This window comes from Peromyscus californicus, unplaced genomic scaffold (assembly GCF_007827085.1).
Source record: "Peromyscus californicus insignis strain IS unplaced genomic scaffold, ASM782708v3 Scaffold_22__1_contigs__length_63687245, whole genome shotgun sequence".
NCBI lineage: Eukaryota > Metazoa > Chordata > Mammalia > Rodentia > Cricetidae > Peromyscus > Peromyscus californicus.
Window position 1 is genome coordinate 18,824,434 of NW_026294525.1, and position 21,821 is coordinate 18,846,254.

General features: G+C 36.6%; 1 protein-coding gene across 1 annotated transcript in view; it reads right to left on the bottom strand.

Moving 5' to 3' along the window:
* The window catches only part of Stxbp5 (syntaxin binding protein 5), a 138,414-nt gene that overhangs the window by 9,766 nt on the left and 106,827 nt on the right, over window positions 1–21,821 (bottom strand). The window contains exons 21-28 of the mRNA XM_052751572.1: window positions 21,152–21,217; window positions 16,256–16,315; window positions 16,106–16,153; window positions 9,235–9,285; window positions 3,825–4,064; window positions 2,668–3,037; window positions 1,781–1,946; window positions 74–185 (exon numbers count right to left, since the gene is read on the bottom strand). Coding sequence (XP_052607532.1) covers window positions 74–185; window positions 1,781–1,946; window positions 2,668–3,037; window positions 3,825–4,064; window positions 9,235–9,285; window positions 16,106–16,153; window positions 16,256–16,315; window positions 21,152–21,217 — 1,113 coding nt within the window. The remainder of the gene's footprint in view (window positions 1–73; window positions 186–1,780; window positions 1,947–2,667; window positions 3,038–3,824; window positions 4,065–9,234; window positions 9,286–16,105; window positions 16,154–16,255; window positions 16,316–21,151; window positions 21,218–21,821) is intronic.

Sequence of the window (21,821 nt, forward strand, 5' to 3'; positions counted from 1 at the left end):
TAACAAAATATTTACATGGATTGAATGTTTTTGTCTTAAAGGAATATAAGTCAAATTAAATCAGCCAACTTACATAGTTCTTCTCTGTCGAGAGACTGTGCACCGCCTCCAAATAGGCCTTTAAAGAAGCCCCTGTTGGGTGCTTCTGGCGTTTCTACAGGAGTGAAGAGCTCACCCAGCATCTCCTTTAAAATAAAAACCAATTATACTGTTAAAGCTCCAGGGAAACAGACATTTAATTACCAAGGTCACCACTGTAAATGCTGTAATGTGGTGACAATTCCCTTGAGTATGACTCACCAACAATTCATAAGGAAATTACAAATGGTCAGAGCAGAAACACACTGACTTACTCTAACAGTAGGTTTCCAAGACCAATTTACTAAGATGAATCTGCTGTTTTCCCCTCCCACCTATTATTTGTTAGCATTAGAGCCAAGACAGTATGCCTGCCTAGAGGGTAAGGAGATGTAACTTGTGTCCAAGACTCTCTTGGTACGTATCCCAGGCTAGTCTGGAATATAAGATCTTTTTCTGAGTTCTGGGATTGCACGGCCATGCCAGTCAGTATTTGATTTTCAAGATAACATTTAAATCTAATTCAAGAAGAGCTGATCCTTTGCCTGAAAACCAGTTTATCTTCTAATAGAACATTCTCTACCAGCAGGCCAAGGCATTCAGTGTAGCAATGGCCATAGTCAGTTTCAGAATTATCATCTTGAGTGGAACCAGACAAACTGTCATTTAGATAGGTCAACTTCCTTTTTCATAAACATGTAACGTCCACAAACATCATTCTGACACATGAAAATTCAGAAACCCACAGGAAGAGGAAAGAGTGGCTTTTACATGCCAGTCTTCCCTGAGCTTACTGTCAACATTCTTCAGACAGAAAAAGAGGTAAAAGCAGGTTTGGAGAGAGGAATGGTTACCAACAGGGAGTGGCTAGAAGCACAGCTCAACACATGACAAACCCATGGTCAACGTGATAGTAGAGAAAATGCTCCACTCACTCCCACCAAGACCAGAAACAAGACGTGGTGCCCACCCTCTGCATTCCCTCTCTCTACAGAGCTTGAGGTCTTTGTGAGAGCATGGAGACAAGGAGATATAGGGATGCAGACAGAAAAGACGACATCCTTTATATACTTTAACACAAAGTTTGATTGGAAAATGGCTTTACCAACATTTTAATACAGTTACGGCTTGTCTTAATTTCTTATGTGGCTCTGTTTAGAAGATTAGAAGTTTACACTTTGAAGTTATCAATTTGTGTTTTTAGAACACAAAGATGCTTTTGGCCTGCAGCAAAGAAACCATTGCCTAACCCAAGGTGGCAAAAAACTTTTTTTCCTTTCATTTCCTTTTAGAAGCTTTATAGTTTGGAGGCTAAAACGTAGCTCAATGATCTACTGTGACAGTTGAAGTAAACAAATTAAGTCTTAGACAAACATTACATGTCTTTTTTCCCATTTGTAGATTCTAGATTTTATACTGATCTGTAAAACTGTGTATGTATAGATGACACGAGGGTACAATCAGGACTAATTAGGGGGCAGGCAGAGAAAAGGAAAGGCAAAGGGTGTGGGGGTATGGCCCAAGTATATTATATGCCTACATGAAATCTATGCTATGCAACCCAGATAATAAAATAATGTGATAAATCATAAACCAAACAAAAAGGTTCTGTGCATTCCATGAGAAAAGGGGACACAGACAGCATGAGGGCCCTCAGAGAACCCTTAAGTTCTATAGAAATTCTAATACTTGTGCTGCTCACTTGAAGATTTTCACACGTCTCTTGACTGTAGGTGAGTCTCTGGATTTCTGTAGGTGAAACAAGGTATAATGCTTGTCCATTGTTGGTGAAGCAAAAGGTCCTGGCTATCCGCATGTTGGTAAGGGGCAAGTAGTAGACGTCCAACAGAGGTCTTAAGCTTGGCAAACTTGAGGGAAAGCAAATATTTGTTAGTAATAGGCAGCAAGTTATTTATAGGGTGGGTACAACATACAATGACACTATGTATGAAGACGCGATGTGAAAACCACTACTCTGAATGCTGGCCTAGAATATTGATGGAAAAAATAAAAGAGAAACATGGCTGGGGCTATTAAATCATTTAGTTTATATAGCCGAGGGAGGGAAAACAGGGTTTACATTGCTCATATCCTTGTTTACCATTACCTGGATGAAAATAAATTCTCAGTTGTGGTGATATATTGTATACCCTAATAAACTTGCCTGAGGATCAAAGGACAGAGCCAGCCACTAGATTAGATATAGAAGTCAGGCAGTGGTGGCACACACTTTTAATCCCAGCACTTGAGATCTCATGTCTTTGCTTGGGAAGCACACACGCCTTTAATCCCAGGAAGTAATATGGCAGGGCAGAGAAAGGTATATAAGGCGTGAGGAAACAGGAACTCACTCGCTTTAGGCTGAGGATTTTGTAGAGGTAAGAACTAGTGGCTGGCTGTTCTGATTCTCTGATCTTTCATCTTTCACCCTGATATCTGACTCTGGGTTTTTTATTAAAAGACCATCTAGTATTCGAACAACACTCAGTGTATAAGACTATGAACAACTCAGTATCGTTTTCAAGCTGAATTTGATTCTGTGATCCAAGCAGGAATGCTGTATGTGTTTAGGAATGACCTCATTCTTACCTAAAGGTCATAATGTGGCCATTGGCACAGAAGCAGGCGAGGCAGACACTATTGCTCAGTGCTACAATGTCTCCACGAAGCACGAACGACGTCTCAGTAATGTTCTGCTTATATGCACAGTTCTGGGTTGGCAGTGAGATTACCTTTGCTTGCTTTTCAGAACATATCACTGCATACTGGTTTTCACTAATTTCCTGAGAAGAGGAGGGGGAGACTGAGACAGGTCGCCGCTTTTTCAATTTCTCCTTTTCGTCTTTTTCTTCGGGAACGATGTGCTCTTTCCAGGGTTCGTATGCAGGTGGCATTAAGCAGCCCGTGGCATCCAGAAATGCCATTCTCAAGATTGCACCTTTTAACCTCAATATAGTACCTAGAACGTAGAAGTTTAGTATACACTTCCATTTTTAAATTCAGAGCAAATATGTTTATTCTAACTCTGACACTAAATACACACAAATATGTTGAATGCACACTACACTGAATATGTAATTGTATGAGGTCACTGATAAAATCCCAAACTCAAGCCATGTTATTTATGAGTCTGGAAAAATACGTCATCAATACATGCTCCAAACACAAATGTCAATAGTTCATAATTTATAAGCTAATTAAAATAATGAATTTGGCACACACATACCTGACCTGCAGATGAATAAATCAATGATACGCTGTTTCCTTTAAATGTAGAACTAGAAACTTGATTTTACTTTAAGAAAATTAAAACTAATTTGTGTGCGCAGGCACCTGTGGAAGTGGGGGGCCAACTTGGGGAGTTGGGTCTCTCCTTCCCTTTGTTTCTGAGGCAGGGCTCCCTTTGCTCTGTGCTGTGCAGCCCAGGCTGGCTGGCCTGAGAGCAGTGGGCCAATTTCTCTGTCTTACCCTGACATGGCGGCAGTGCTGGGTTTACAGAGGCGTACCACCTGCTCTGGGCTATTCACGTGAGTTCTGGGAAACTGAACCCAAGTCAGGAGGCTTGGGGAGCAAATGATTTTACTTGCTGAGCCTTCTCCAAAGCCCTAAGAAAATTTATTTCTTAAAACATAAAATTGCCACTAATACCATTTGTCTTTACAATGCTTGGATCAGTAAATGCTAATTAAGCCAGAGCATGTCCCACATGGAGCACACATCTACATGCAGCATCAGGGCATACGCACCACTTGGAGACACGATCACTGGCTGAAGGAGTCTTTGCTCGGGCCCTGGGGGAAGGTTCAGTGTGATGATGAACACTGTTCCCAGTGTCGTTCCCACCCACAGACAGGGGGAGGGGGAGGAGTCTGCCTTGCGAGTAAAAGTTTCACAAAAATGAAGAGCAGAGATAGCTTCTCGGGATTCCTTGTCAATGCTGGTTACACTTGAACTCCTCGATCTGCTGAAGGAATTATCTTTTACATCTGAAAAGATTTAAAATGCAGGATTGCTTTAGTTATAACATATTATATATTTTTGTTGTTGTTGTTGTTACAAATTTGGTCAAGTAGTTAAATTTACCCCTAAGCAAAATCTATGGCACATGTCCTTTTAGGTGAAAAGAAAAACAATTTACTTTTATGTTAATAAAACTTCCTGTTTGCTCAAATGTCAAATGCAAATAATAGGTTTCAGAAGTGAGCAGGCACTAGCTCTCAAAGAAAACACTGAATGTGTGACCTCTGTTGTCAGTACCCACTGTTCTCACAGAGCTGGTACCTCCTTGGTGACTTATGATTCGATAAAACTAAAAATGTAAAGATCTTTTCAAGTCTTCACGTGTACAAACTGCACCCAGAAGTGCAGGAAGGGGCAAGCACTTCTGTTTCTCAGTCTGTTCACATGAGCACCATAAAAACCAATGGAAAAGTTTCCCTATTTTCCTTGAGTAGAAACAACACTCACCTAAGAAGTTTGGCTTCAATATGTATAACCAGTTCTGGCTCATTCTTAGTGCCAGCCACATCCCTCTACTTAAGGTTGTCTATAACAATATAGCTACTGTATTTTAATTTTTTAATTAATTCTATGTGCATTGGTGTTTACCTGCATGTGTGTCTGTGTAAGGGTATAGGATACCTGGAACTGGCGTTACAGACAGTTGTGAGCTGCTGTGTGGGTGCTGGGAATTGAACCTCATCCTCTAGAACAGCAGCCAGTGCTCTTAACCGCTAAGCCATCTCCAGCACCAGGTGTATCTATTTTAAAATTACACTATTTTTCCTCCACTAGCTTCTTGTGTTCAATTCTAATTCCATCTCAAGCTGTGGCCTCATCTCTCTGTGAACTGCATCCCCAAACGCTCACTAGACACGCCCTGTGCTTTGTCTCCTGAGAAATCCTATCACTAATAATGCATTCCATTCTACTGACATTGGTGACATTCTGGTTACCTTAACCCTCAGGCCACAGTCCTGCTTCCATGCTTTCAGTTTACCTACACAAGAGCTGGGATGCCAGGTTCGGTGGCAATAGTGTTTCCTCTTTTTGTCTGTCACCAATCTAGTTCCTTTATTCTAAATTCAGGTTCTCATCTCCATTTACCTAGATGGATGATGCCACCTTTAGTCTGTCACTGCTGATACAACTCAGTTTTATACAGCACAATTATAATTCAATCACTGTGATTAGAAAAACCCATCAGTAGCTTCCACTTGTCTATGTAGTCATGCTCAGTCTTACTACAATCATCCAGACCCTCAACAAACCTCTAATTTAACTTCCTGGCTCTGTCTCCCGATGTTAAACCTCTCCAGTTTGCAATGGGCTCTAAATGGAGACTTCTGAGTTTTTCCAAATGTAACCTGCATTTCACTTTTGTGACCTTCTGGTCCTTGCATTCAACCCTTTTAGATCAAGCAACACTGGCCATCTCAGTCAGTCCCTCAGGACTCCTGAGTCACAGAGGTCCCATGAGCTCTGTTCTCTCCCGCAGTTGTCCCGGGACAGCGGTGCCACGGTCATTTCTGACCTGTCTTAGTCCCTGCTCTAAGATGACTGCAGTGCAGGGCTGGTGGTGTCGTCATGCTCTGCAGAATTTTCTAGCGTTTCACTCGTAAGGTTTACTCAATAAACACTAAAGATGGATCTATAACCAACAGTTTAAGCCATTTTGTTCAACTGTGCCATTAGATATATTAAAATTCCCAGAAATTTCTATCACACCTAGTATACTTCTCTTCTGAAATCATGGCTTTCAATGTTTTTTTTTTTTTTTTAATGTCATTAATAAAAACACAGCAGAGCTTTCTAAGGTATATTTTTAGTAATATAAAAAGGTATAACCAAATCCTTATACTCCCACAAGCTTCCTGCAAACAAATTTAGATTCACAAATTGAAAATAAACCCCCAGTAATTTTACGTAACACAATTTTGATGATAGCTAGCCTCTAAACTTATTATAATTTCAACAGTCAGGGCCATATCTAACTGCAGTTACTAAATATATCTTTCTTTCGTTCAAGTCTGTACTTCTATGACAGATAACGACATGGTGGAAAAGATGTCTGCTATGGCGTGGAGAAGACATGCGTGTGTCACCCCAAAATGAATGTGCTGGAAATCTAGTCCTCAGAATGGTAATTCTTATAGGACACAACCTTTAAGAGTAGGGTCCAGTGGGGGGTTAACACGCACTGTGACGTCACCCACAGAAGACATGTGGACAGTTCTCCAGGAACCCTGGCTTAACGGACACAAGAAGGACCACAGTACAAAGAGCAAGCCTGGCTCCTACCTCTGCCCCACTTCTGGCCTTGCTGCCATGTGTGACCCCCGCCCCCGCCCTTTCCCACCATGATGCCATACATCATAAAATGATGTAGCCAGAAAGCCCTGACCAGAGACAAGAGATGAGGGTGCCAAGCAAGCAAATCCTTAAAGTGTGAATTGTTAATAAATAAACTCTTTAATAAAGAATTGGGTATCCTGTTATGCCACAAAAAATGACTGAAGTCCTTCATGTAAATGAAACAACTTTCTGTAATCAATAAATACCACATGTCTGGATGAGTTTATAAAAAATACTGACTATAAGAATTTATTAACTCTTTCAAATCTCCAAAGTTACTTTTCAAAATCAGAATTTAAATGTATTTTTCAATAATAATATACTTTGTTACTTAAACAAGACAACTAAATGACAGACAAATTTAGTTGTGTCCTAGTGATAACAATCAAAAGTAATGATACAAGAAAAGTTGGTCGTACAAACCTCAGCAAACTAACATGTGGAAAATGTCATATTTATTAAAAATTACAGACAATTAACAATAATGTAAATTTTAAATGTTAATTCAAAGCCATGAGGATACAATGTATTAACTTAATAGAATGATTTAACTTCAAAATATTAAACTATATAGCAGTTTATTATATGAGTTACCTATAAAAATTACATCACCAAAGAAACTCCTCAGGCTACATCAATGTGAGAAAAATAGAGTGAATAACATCTAAGTTCCCCCTTGATGGACACAGGTGCCTATCTATCATCTACCCAGAACTGTTCCAAATCAAGTGAGAATTTTCAGTAGTTCATGAAATACAACTCCACCTTGATTTTTCTTTTCCTTTTCTTTTTTTTAGAAAGTAAGCAAGCTAAATGAAATAGAAGAGCTAATTCATTTGTTTGTTTGAGACAGTGTCTCCACGTGTAGATTAGACTGGTTTCAAACTCTTGATTTTCTTGCCTCAACTTTTAAAAGCTGGGATAACAGTTTTGCACTGTTAGACAATGTTTAACAGCTCTAGTATGAAGAACAGAAATGAAAATTCCTAGAATGAAGCAAGGCTTGCCAAACACCAGGTATGAGCATAATACTATATATTATCATTTTTGTTGAATCTACATAATCACCTTGAAAAGTAGTATCACTATTTAGTATTTTAGTAATTAAGGCCTACAAAAGCAGGGTGGGCACACATTGACTAAATTACTTGTATAATTTGACATATAGTATATGTTTTTTAAAATAGTTGATTGTAATGAATATTTATGTATGTATACACACTTTTACTAGCTTTAAAAGTACTTTTAAATACTTTTAAAGTACTTGAGAATAGGAGACATTTAAAGATACTAAAAGGCTCACAGTCAGTTTTTTTTTTTTTTTTGGATTTTTCAAGACAGGGTTTCTCTGTGTAGCTTTGCGCCTTTCCTGGAACTCGCTTTGGAGACCAGGCTGGCCTCGAACTCACAGAGATCCGCCTGCCTCTGCCTCCCGAGTGCTGGGAATAAAGGCGTGCACCACCACCACCACCACCCGGCTTCACAGTCAGTTTTTAACTGGCAATATTTAATGTTACTGAAGCCATTAGCCTCTTCAAATGTGTGATGAAAATTCTGGACCCTCTTCTAGAGCAACCATGTACAATGAAAGTCTAAGAAATGCCTGGGTTCAAATTATGACTTTCATTTTTTAGTTATAAATATTATTTTTACAGTTTTACATAAATGTTTTTAATTAAACTTATTCTTTGACAATTCTCTCTCTCTCTCTCTCTCTCTCTCTCTCTCTCTCTCTCTCTCTCTTGCACACACACACACACACACACACACACACACACACACACACACCCCTATATCTACATGGTATGCAGATTTTCATTTTTATAAGAAAAGGATGTTGCTCTTCTAGAAACAGGAGTGAGCTTGTATTCTATGGTTAATTTCATTCCCCTTTAAGAGTGGTTCTGTAGAACTCTACTAAATTGGATTTCCTATAGTCAGAATTTTCTACTGATGTACATAATAGGCCTATACTATACTAATTACCACATGATTCGTCTCAGTGTAACAGAGGTAAGAGAAATGGCAGAGATATGCTAAAATTAGGATGATGACCCGGGCCAACACCTAAGTCTGACAAGGACTCTAGGTAATAACAGTGGGAGGTGGAATGAGTGGGCAGCTTCCAGAAAAGTAATGCAGGAAAGTAAAGGCAGTGCTCAGTAAAAGCATCCTTCATTACTACTTCTTCAATCAAAAGAAACAGACATTTCAGGGACAGCGATTCTAAAGAGAAATGTGGCTTTGCCTGGGCTCCATGGATCTTGTTATCTCTATTGCAATTCCATCATCTATGTGAAATACGGGGAGCTGTTATGAGATTGATTAAAGCAAAATGTGTGGCTACAATGAATGAGCTACATGAAAGTATTATAAAAGATATTTCCAAATTACTATCAAAGTCAACAATGACAATGCTTAATAAGAAATTTGTTCTATATGAAAAACTAGTTATCTAGTTCAGAAATATTAAACTAGTATAAAATTAAGTTTGTAGAGTTTAAGATGTTTTTTGCAGGATATAAACAGTTTTATTTTAATTAGTTAATAATTTAATTGATCTATAATTGAGAAAATTTTAATAAATTATATTTAGAAAAAAGCAAGAGAGGCAAGGAAATAAATATGTATTTTGTTCTGCCTGAGAGTATATCCTAAATACTATTTCAAAAGGTGTGAAATCATGGCACATCTTGTCACTGTAACATTGACAGTGTGATCTACATTCCAATAATTTTCAATCTTCTGATCTCCACTTTCCTATTCTAAGGTTCAATTACTTTGAACACTTATTCTACTTACCTAAATCGGGCTTTAGATCAGTTGGCAAGCTTAATTTCCTTGACATCTTTGCTGAAAAATAAAATATATTTTTAAAATTCTGAGAAATATTTGACTGATATTTATCATAGCAACTGATTTTCAAGATAGAAGTGAATAGTTGTTTTTGTTTTTGTTTTTTCTAAATCTAGATTCTGGGATAATTAAAATAAGTTTATAATAACATCAGGAGTAGAAAATAAATCTTACTTTGAAATTTTTAAAAGTGTGTACTTACTTGATGTAGTATCTTTGTGTGCTTGAAGCTCTTACTTCAAGGCAGTATTGTAAACTCCTAACTTAAGAACCTTTATTGCTTAGGGCTACAGGAGAAAAGTCATTCCTCAGAAGGAATGTGTTGCAGAGAGGCAACAGTCACAAGAACACGCTAGGGCATGTGACACAACATCTTCCTAGCTCCTCATTCCATGCTTAGTGGACTCATTATACTTTTAAAGTTAATTTTTAAATATAAAACATGCCTATATTTCTAAACAAATCAAAGTATTTATGCAATAAACATATTTGACTGAACCATTATTTGATATAAATTAATACTTTCATTTCTATTTCAGTGAGAAAAACACAAAGTCATGCTTAATCTAAAATTATGGTATTTGTATAAAATGTCAATACAGGTCTTTTTATATAATAGAAAAACTAAAAGTTCATCCACAAACTTCATGGAATTCACTTTCCATCCTCAAAATCAGTTATGGTCTTGGTTTAGGAAGTGGTTTAGAGTTAGGAGTCAGTTTGCTACATCTATTATGTTAGTGGTATTGCATGCGGCATAGAACAGTGCTCCCTATGTGAAAGTTCAAAAAAAAATTGGTTAATACACGAATGCATATATTTGGTTAAAGTTTGGACGGTTAGGAGATATTTAAAGCACAGACCCTGCTAGTCCATAAGGGCGCCATGTAAACAAAGAGAAATCCAGTCATAGTACATAACTTCCACATCTAAAAAAACGACAAATCCAGTGTTAGGAATAGACATTGAGTAGACTGGAAAGGGCTTGGGGAGGGGTGAAGTCATCTTGTTACTTCTTAGCTTGACTGAGCTAATTAGAACATTCTAACAAAACAACTGGCCACATTTATCCGTCAGCCATCTCATCTTCACCAGCTTACTAAACCTGAGACAAGAGATAAAAGGCAATACACAATTAAAGTAGCTGAATATAATCATAGCTGTTGACCTCACATACCTGGGTGCTATTATACTTGATGTATAATAATACCCTTAGGGTTAGAAGATATTGTGTCTCTCAAATAGTCTTCTAAAGGCAATGTTAAGTCAACACTTTCAAAGAACCCACAGAAGTTTTTACCAGATATCATAGGTCCAATATGGACAGACTGATAATGTATAGAACGTCATTCATCACTCAGCTTTTGAGACAGGATTTCTCACAGCCCTGGCTGTCCTGGAACTCACTCTGTAGACCAGGCTGGCCTTGACCTCACAGAGATCCACCTGCCTCTACCTCCCAAGCCCTGGGATTAAAGGCGAGTGCCACTATAACTAGCTCAACCTTTAAAATTTATTTCAAATTCAAAATTCAATATATAAATATAGAAAATAAAATATCCCAAAATAATTGTTATAAATAACAAGTTTATCCCTCTTGAAGTAAAATATATGAAATAAACATTTTATTAATACTTTCAGTAATCAGACTTGTGAGTGACCTTGCTAAAATTTTTGTTTACAACAAAATTCTGAATTTCATTAAATGCTTTTGTTTTTCTTTAGGATTTCTATTAGAAACAAATTTATATGACCTCAAGTATCTTTGGAAATATAAACAAATCCCTCTCATAAAATAAAAATTTCTGTTTAGCACTAGGATTTATTTATTATATAAAATATTGAAATAGTTAAATATTTCTCTAGCAATTTTTCAGCTGATCTAATTTCAATAGTTTCTTAATACTGAGAAGATAAGAGCACACATACAATGACTAGGAAGATTCACTATAATTTTCATAACATTTTAATTATGTACTTCTGTTAATTATATGTCCCCAACCCCTTTCTAACTGCACAGCCTTATAATGCAGTGTCCATCAACTCAGCTGGTCCTGAGGTCAGCACCACCCAGTAAGACTGTGGACATAGCACCACACAGTAAGACTATAGACACAGCACCACACAGTAGGACTGTGGACACAGCACCACACAGTAAGACTGTGGCTATGGACACAGCATTTAGCTTTTCTGACTATCTCTTTCTTGAAAAATACAGGGATGAGAATATTGAAGCTGTGTGATTTAACTAGTTAATACTGTAGAACACAAGCATAAAGAGGAAACTTTAAGCTGTGTTAGAATCATCAGGACATGTGTGAAAAGGACTAAAGAAAAGAGCACATGACCGACAAACAGCACTCACTTCATTTAAACTGACTTAAAAAATTACTTGAGGTTTTCCTGAGAAATGAGCCACTGACTGAATACCCACGTTCTTAGGATTGGGGAGATAAGGGCCCTAAAGTATAGTCTTCTCCATCTTAACAAATGCCACAGAACAAAAACTATCCACTAGGTAACACACAGAGGTGCCCATTGAAAACAGAGCTGTGTTTCTATTTGTTTTGCCACAGTACTTACTTAAGTTGCTTTAATTTTGAATCTTTGTTCTCTAATCTCTTACTTTTTTTCCCCTCCTCCTAGTTTCACACATTTAGGCAACTTGATAATCTTACTTGACACATGGAAATTAAAATGGTCCTGGAGACCAGATCAGAACATGGGATCCAACTAGAAATCTACTTTTACCATGGCATGAAACGGAATATACATCAAATGGAATCTTCAGGAAAGTTAATTTTGATCAAACAGTGCTAGCTATTTGGATTGTATTTTATACACAAGGATATCTTGGAAGTTATATATATAATATATATATATATATATATTTATCCATTTCTACATAAACAAAACTCAATTTTTTTGTTATTTGTAGAATCTCACTTCTAAATATTTATAAAATATATATGAAGAGTAAATAATAATAGTGAGTACACTTTCTAAGTGACTCATGGAAACTGTTAATAGTCAAAGAAAAGTTGCTGATTTGAAAATTACTGATCTTTAAGGTTTTACTAACCAAGTCAATCCTACAGCATGAAGAGGCAAGCATACTACGTGTGTCCTAAGTGCATGCAACTTTGTGCATGATGTTGTTGCATTATGTTCTGCTTTAATGTCTTCAGAGGTTGCTCGTCTTACACAGGAGTAAAGAAGTCACTGTCAAAGTCATTCGCTGGGGTAGCAGCCAATGAGGAGCCAAGAGACCAAGCTGGGCTTTGGGTTCAGGGGCCAGTGTATTCCAGTTTGCTCTTGTTCACTTTTTTGAATCTTGTCTTTGAGATAAGACTTCTAGGGACTATATATTATACTTAGGCAATGAGTTCCAAAGTGGTGGACAAGATTTAGTATTCAGACAGAATTGGCTAGTTTTCTTCAATAAATGTATGTCAAATTTTAATAAACTTTATTATAAAAAACCTTGTAAAATGACACACAGAATTTGATTACAAGCCATTTTTTCCCAGATTACTGTGTAGCAGAATAGGGCCATAGTCAGATTATCTATTTATGAATTGCATAGTATGTTTATACTATGTGTTTTGTACATGTATATTTATATAAATATGTGTGTGTGTACAGTGCCAACAGTGGAAGTGGACCCCTGGGGTGCACATTTGGCTTTATCATTTGGCTGTGGAGCAAACAGATGAGTCACACTCAGTCCCCTCATCTGTACAACACAGAAATAACGGTCCCTGAGATTACTAAGTGCTGGTGCAATGCTAGGATAGCATAGTAGATAATTGTACTAAAAAGTTGTTCTTGTGTCCTCTACCTCTGCTGTATTGTCAAGGCAATGATAAATAAGAAAAAATGGTTGATTTTCCATGCTTGTGGGAAGGGAAAACATGATCGAAATATACTGCATGGAAAAAAAATTATTTCAAAGAAAGAAATAATGCTAAAGCATGAATGGCACCCTGTGCCACCTCAAGCAACTCACACACTATCTCTGGCACCAGCAACAATTATTCTCCAACACGTGAAACTTAAGAACAATGCAATTCAGTCAGTGATCCAAGGTAGTTCTCTCATCAGAGTCCAGCTGTGAGTCTAATTCTTACTCACAAGGCCACCACATAATTACTTAAAGACATGGCTGGGAGCATTATGCAGGATGCTAGCAACGCTAAAGGAGTCCTAGTGGTTTTTATTTTTAAGATGAAAAATATATTTCAATTTCCATGTGTACGAGTGCTTTGCTTGCATATACCTAGTGGCTTTGGAGGTGAGAAAGGGGTGTCAGATGTGGATGCTGGGAACTGAACTTATGTCCTCTTAAGTTCAATTGCTTAAGAGCAATAAGCAATCTTAAGTGCTGCTGAGCCACCTCTCCAGATCCAAGTCTTAGTATTTTTTTTTTTAATAAGAGTGTCCCACAGCAAACATTAATCTTGGTAGCCAGTTCATTGACATTTCATGTTTCTCAACAGCATATTTTAATCCTAATTATTATTATAAAATAGATACTAATGTAGAGAGGTACATATAGAGGTTACATATCTAATGCAGACCATTTCAACCACAAGACCTTCACAATGGAATATGGGGCAGACTCCATTTGAAAAAGAACAGCCTTGAGTTGTTTAGCTTTATTTCTATATACCAAAATTGTTATATCAAGAAAGACACACAACAAAAATCATTCAATATACAATAAAGATATTGCAGAGGAGGAAAATGTTCCTGGTTAAAAACAATTAGTAAGTTTCATATACTAGCATAACTTTGGAAAGATGGATAAAATCAACATATTTCCTAAGAAGTGGTCCTAGACAAGTTGGCATGACAAAAAGAAAAACACAAAGAATGTAGAAGAAACAAACACTATCCAAGACATGTCCTTCCAAACATGTTGTCTAGCCTAGCAAATTTGTTCATAAAGTTTTTCAAATAATTGAACACACATATTTCCAGTTACATATCTACTTGAAGCAGAGAAAAGGGGAAGGTCCACGTTAATAAAACTATATTGCCCTAAAACTAAAATAGGGGGAAGGTACACATGAATAAAGCGACATTGTCATAGAAGGAGAAGCCAGACAGAAGATACGGTAACAAATTTGACTAGCTGCAAATTCTTTCAGGTCAGGCAATTTAACTGTAAAAGTTACTTAATAAAATTGCTGTGGAAAAGAACTTCTGTCTACAGTGGTGACAGAACCAGAATGTAACAGGATACAATATGCTATAAAGGAAATTAGTTGCGAAGTTAGTACATAATTAAAGTGATTTAATCATTATTGCCCACAGATTTACTATGAAACCACAATAAAGAATAAATAATTGATGAAAAGCCCTTTGCCCAAAAATAAACCATCTTATTTAAGATTGACCAAAGGGCTAAGAGTCATCCACCATTAACACAACTAAACAGGGTTCAATTTACAATTCTAAGAAAACAAGGTTTTTCTTGTAGGAATGTTTGAAAATTCAACCATATACTAAAGGTTATGAAGTGGGGAAAAGCCAACTCTTTCAGTTATAGAGAAAGTCATCTACTTTAGCTAGATTAAAGGAGTATGTGGTAGGGATGGTGACATCACTCAGTTGGTAGAAGTGCTTCCTTTGCAAGTAGGAGAACCTGAGTTTTATTCCCAGAACCCACATCAAAATAGCTGGGCATGGGGGTGTGCACTTACAATCCCTGAGCTGAGAAGGCAGAGACCCGGGGCCTCCTGGCCAGGCAGTCTGGTCAGTGACTTGGTTAGTTCCAGGCCAGGGAAAGACACTGTCTCAGCAAAGTGACGCCAAACAAAGGAAACAAGGAAAAAGTAGATGGCACCTGAGGAATGATACACAGGTTATCCTCTGTGTGCAAGTATGTGCACACACATGCACTTGTACACTCAGTGCATGTCCCGTAATACGATCATGCACATACACATATACTCAACCACCCCCAAAATAGAAAAACAACAACAAAGGAATATGTGGTAAAGACATAGGGAATATATGAATATATATATATATACATATATATATACATATATATATATAAATAAACTGGATAATGAACATTTCATGGTTAAGTCAAAGGTGAACTAGGCCTTTTTCTATAATATTATTTAGTCAAGAATTTCAAAGTTTTTGAGCACCCTCAAATTTTTATGACCAAATAAACATCTCTAATTTGATTATGTTTCCAAGTATGGTTATATATTTCTTCTTTGGCCGTAAACTTTAAGAATCTTAGACTGAGCCATTCCTTACAAAATATGCACAAAACAAAAGTAGTATAAATATTTTTATTTGTGCATGGGGGTAGTGATTAGTTCGGAACTGCCAAATACCCTGATACCGTTATTGATTACAGACTGAAAACTGTCAACTTTTAGAAGATCGTTTTCTTGATATGGGACCTTAAAAATATGAGAGAGATGGCGTAAAGGCAGAAAAAAATACAAGTAAAACTATAAAGGAAAAACTGACTCTCAGTTTAACATGAGAGTCTAAGCATGGTATTGAGAACATAAATTGAACCCTGCTTTATTTTAAAACAAAGCAAAAATAAAAGTTAACAGAATAATTCACACTGTAAGTCCAGAGAAAGCACCACAACCGAATTTAACTGATTTTAAGAATTTTTTCCCAAATGCATTTAGAATAGACATAGCCCAAAGATTATCATTTAGCAAAGGAATAACAAATTAACATCCACAAGATGCAATGCACTAGATCATTTTCTGGTGTTGGGTTAGCATTGCATAGAGCGACAATTAGAAACAAAATAAAAACTTCTATTTCCTACCTAGGTCACTGGCTACCTTCTTGGAAAACTTTCTGCTTTTGGTCTTCACTGAAAATAATATTTTAATATAAAATGTCAAAATCTATTCAGAGTAAACTAAAGAAATTAAGTATAAAGAAAATAAAATATTTTAAAATAAAGATACTATACCCTTTTCTATAAAATTATTCCCTTTTTGCTCATCATCTGAATTGTGTGGTGACGAAGAACCTACACATGTAAAGACAATGGAGGGAACAGGGGACACTGTCAGTCACAAGCACAGAGCCAGCACAGCAAACAGTCACAGCTACAGTCCTGGGGACCCCCAGTCTGAGGGTACCCCAGCACTGACATCAGTGTGTTATATACAGTCTTTTACGGCAGACCCTACCATATAGACATTTATTTCTAATCATTTTAATGCATAATATCTTGTTGTATTTTATATTATTTAAAAGTCAAAGAAGTCAGAAAGGAAAGGTAACATTTAGAAAACTATTAAGTACATCTCAACATATGTCACAGATTAAATTATTCACCACATTCCCAACTAGAGATTATGTCACCCTTTAGGTCCTCACGATACTTCATATACTTCTGATACAATATTCACCATTTAGTTAGGTGGTATTTTTAAATTTATACACGGATGACCTTCCCTCACTGAAACAAATGTCTATTTTGCACCCCATTTGTGATCAATGGGATGTATTTCATGTAGCTGTCACTAGTTCATATTAGCTAAATGAATGAAGTTTTTCTGCTAGAAGAAAATATATAAAAAAGAACTGAGAGTAAATAAAACGTTTTCCTTTTTATGCTTAAAAGACTCCCAGTAAAAATAATAAACCTTAGTGAATTAGCTAGAAACTCAAAACCTCGAACTTGACTTTCTGAAAAGTCATTTTTCTTTACTATGGCCAGGGAGACATTCTCACCATGAAAAGCCTGCCAACGTGGGCAGAATTCAATCACACCTATAGAGGTTTGAAAACACTACTCTCTGAATAATCCATATCATTTTGGTTAATAGCATCCATAGATTCTCCCAAATCTCATATAGAACTATCACAAAACCATCACTGATCTTAGTAATAGTTCCAGAGCAGAAATGAGATAGCTGTTTTTCATACAAATACAACACATTTAAAGACTATAATGGCCATAGGAACTTCATATTTTAAAATATTGTCACTTCTGGTACCAAATGGCTGCATAAATTTATGGTAAATGTATATTAATAATAGCTTTATTTTATATATTTCATATCAGAGTAATAGGTGGCTAGTATCTCCATTATATTAATGTTAGAAAAATGTCTGGTGTTTTCTAAACATAAACAAGCAATGTAGCTGAAAATGCTTACTACTGGTTGTTGTAACTGTTATGATCACATATAACAAGTTACAAAGTTTATTTGAATAAATCTACCAGGTTACCATAATTTAACAAACATATAAAACATCTACAACTTCTTACTTTCTCCAGACCACAGATAAACACCAAAAGCTATCATTTATATCATGCTATGTGTGAATCTTCGGTTTAAAATAGCCTAACAGATTCCTAACATCATCGTAGCATTTTATATGTCTATATAAATATAAACAGATGCATTACAAAAAGATCACATCATTTCTAGAGTGATGGGTGAAACAGTCACAGTTCCCTGAAATAATGGTCCCTGCAGTTAGCACCTCCACTTGCTCCTAAGGTACCCACCATGCTGCACTGACGTCAGCTTCAGACAGACTACTGGCTTATTTTAAAATAAATGGAAAAGGAAACTCTCTAACATGTTTTGACACATGTTCTGAAAAGAGCTTTTATAATAATTAGTTGAACAGCCGGTTATTTCGGTTACAAGATTTAAAAGATTCTCAGTTTTCTCCATTGTATGCATAAGTTTTGGTCAATGCATCAGTTTTGGCAGAAGGCACATGGGCACTTACACTTTTAAAATATTGATCTTTTCTTAGTACTTATGAGGGACTCATTTTAACTTTCCATTCACTTTTATACATATTTTCCTCTCCTACAAACACTAACTTTTAAAATATTAAGTATTGTTTTTAATAATTTATTATGTGCCATTTAACAATTTTATTTATTTATACCCTATCTGATTGTGAGTAATTCAGACAAGTATTTTTGTAATTTTCATGCTATTGAAAACAATTAAAAAAAAAAAAAGCTGGGTGTGGTCACTTTTAATCCCAGCACAGAGGAGGCAGGGCCCAACCTAGTTTGTATAGTGAGTTCCAGGCTAGCCAAGCCTGTTCTCAAAGTACCAAAAGCAAATAAATTAAGAAAAAGAAAACTGTGACTTTTTTGAGTCACCTCAAATTAATTTAATCCATTTTTTTTACTGGCCTCTAATTTGCTAGTAAGAGAACTGAATGATAATAAATCCTTCCTTTACTTCTCAATGAGGAAGTAAAAATGGATGAGGGCAATGCAATTATAAATATGAAGAGTAAGATAATCAAGCCATGACCACAAAGAATAGTAGTTACGGTCATAACAGAAAAATACACCCAAGCTGCAAAAAGACAGTGACCAGAGGGGCCTGACAAGGGCATCCAGGCGCCACTTCAGGGAGCTCAGCTCTGCACACTGGCACCCCCAGCGTGCTTTAGAAGCGATCATTGCCTGTGAAGTTTGGCCTTTTTAAAGAATACTTCTTGATGAGTAAGAACAGACTTGATTCCTCAGAATTCTATCATCTGAGCATAAGCAAAGGCTAATCTGGATACACTGCAGGCTTTATATTTAAGATCAAGCTCTTCTTCCTCTTCTTCTTCTTCTTCTTCTTCTTCTTCTTCTTCTTCTTCTTCTTCTTCTTCTTCTTCTTCTTCTTCTTCTTCTTCTTCTTCTTCTTCTTCTTCTTCTTCTTCTTCTTCTTCTTCTTCTTCTTCTCTACACATGTGTCTTTCCCACAGGCCTGGGCACTCGTCTGTCCCTTTCATCTTAATAAAACTCTTGTTAGCGGGAAAAAAAAAAATCAAGAGTTCGTGTCTTATCTCCAGTCTTCTTGAGGTTACCTCTGCATTTCAAACTGATAGAAATAATAAAAACAGGTGGCATCTCATCAATGTTAAAATCATACTGCGTTTGCATATGAACCAATAAGCAAAATAATTTTAAAATGTTGAACCACCTTCGAGTTTCCTCTACTTTGAGGATCTCCAGGGTGGGATTTACATTACACATTTATGTACCTTCTATATTTATATACGTATATTTACCTAGTCTTTTGCATTTATCTAAAATTGTGTGTGACTATTAAGTGCTTCCTCCCCCTGCCATTTTAAAGTTTGGCCTAGTATGAAAGAAATGCTAATTTATTTGGGCTGTATGTAACTAAACATAGTAGCAGTTTAAGTGTGGTCTGTTCCATGTTCAAAACACCCACTGTACTCAGGTCCTTAATATACTGACAACTATATTGACTGGTCTGCAGGGAAGGTGGGAAGAGCAGAAATAGACTGAATGTCCTTGGAAGGAACAATGAAGATACACTACAATTCTAACTCCAAATTTAGAAAGATGTCAGCCCTACAAGAGGGAAAGTAACGCCTTCCTGTCGTCTATAGCTTTACTGATGGGTAGGGAGCAGTGTGGCTTCTGTGGGTCTACGTTTTAGGAGTTTAATGGGCAAACTGAAATAGGAGGTTCACAGAACAAAATACCTCTGTGAATAGACTGTGTGTGTGTGTGTGCGTGTGCATACATGTGGAGACCAAAGATCAACCCTAGGTGTCAGCCTTCAGGTGCTGTCCCCCTTGTGTTCTGAGGCAGAGGCTCTTGTCCTGGAACTTGCCGCACAGGCACGGTTATGTGGCCAGCAAGCTTCGGGGATCCACTTGTCTTCCCTTCCCCAGTGATGATATGACAAAAACACATCACTGTGCTGGGCTCTTCTGTGTGGGCTCTGAGGGACAAACTCATATCTCAAAGGCAAGCACTTTACCCATGGACCAACTCCCTTGTCCACTCTTCAATTTTGCAAAATGAAATGATCAATTTGTACAAAAATCATTAAAAAAATTGTAAAAAGAAAACACAAAAGCTTCTTTTATCAGCTCAGGGCTAATAAAGTGGAAACAGAAACATCCCATCTTACAATTCTTTCCAATATAGTGGAATGGCTAGTGAAAAACAGAAACCCAGACATGGTGTTTCTTATGCCAAGAAAAATCGTTCTAGGAGAAAAGCTAATGAAGATTCCTAGGTAGAAAATAATAAATTTAATTAAAATAATGAAGTTAAATTTACTAAAGACTAGCAAAACTACAATCTCATACAATAACAAACTCAAGATTTTATTTCTAAGGATACACAAATGTACTAAAAATAATGTTGCTGTGAAATACTACTATACACATGGGCCATATAAAGACCCTGCAAATAAAAAAAGAGCTGCTTGGATAAGTCCATAAATACACTAGAAATGACCTCGATCAAAATGAAAAACAAATGTAAATAGGCCAAAATTTTCCTATGGGTCCATTTCTTCAGACTACAGGTATCAAGATCTTTAATAACGTTTGGGGCTGGAGGTGTCGTTTACTGGCAAAGGGCCTGCCTAGTATGTACAAGGAAGGCCCTGGGTTTGATGCCAATCATTGAGTTATAGCATTAGAATGGGTATTATTTAATAATTACCAAAAAGCTGAATTTTCAACTGAAAAACACAACTTTTTACTGATTCTACTCCATTCTCCTAAACATTGCAGGAGTATGTAGAAGCACAGATCTGAGATAACTAGATCATTCAATAGTAAGTGGGAAATATATTCAACACAGTCAACTGTAAGAAAGCTAACTGAACAATCATACGAGCCTGAACAGACACAAGTTATGGACTTTTAATCAGCATGTGCCACATTTCTTGTCCCTTACTGAAACAGTTATGACTTTAAGAAAGACATCTATGTTGCTCATATATTCTTATAAGTGTTTATAAAAAGATATACCGATATGCCATCTTAGGGTTTTTTTTTGGTTTTTTTTTTTTTTTTTTTGAAATCATAATCGTTAACGAAATAAAACCCAGATTACCGGAAGTTGGAGACTTGCAGCGATCTTCTGTGACGACAGTCCCTTCAGTAATGTCACACAGGCCCGCTGGAAGACAAATCAGGAGCAAATGAGACCACACCCATTCATACAAGCTCGCCTGCTACTCACAGGGTCTATTTCACTACTAACCACAAAAAGACAGATTAACAGATATGGCAATAATGAGGCTCAGGATGGAAACATTCTGGTAACAAAATATCTCCAAGTAATGTGGCTGTAGTCCACTGAAGAAGAAAATTTAGAAACAGAATTTCTTAATGAAGTGATTTGCTATTCTTGAAGGATATCAGACGTGACCTAAGATCAACACCAGAGATGTGGGGACACATGGTATGCTCCATTGACTTCCCCAAGGGAGAAGAAACACTTAAGCTTGACAATTTTTATACCACAAGAGTCCTCAACTCAAATTTCTAAGTGGTTTTCCTTAAGTATGTCTTGAACACATCACTTAAATATTTTTAAATAATTATGAAAATATTTTGTATTTCTTAAATTTGTAGTATTTTAAATATTGCAATTACCTATCCTATACAGTATCCCCCTTAAAAACTATAATTTCACATTTTAAAACCTCTTAAAGACTTCTCTCAAGGTAGATATGAATTACATAAATTATATATGATCCATACTATAAGTTGGCCAAAAT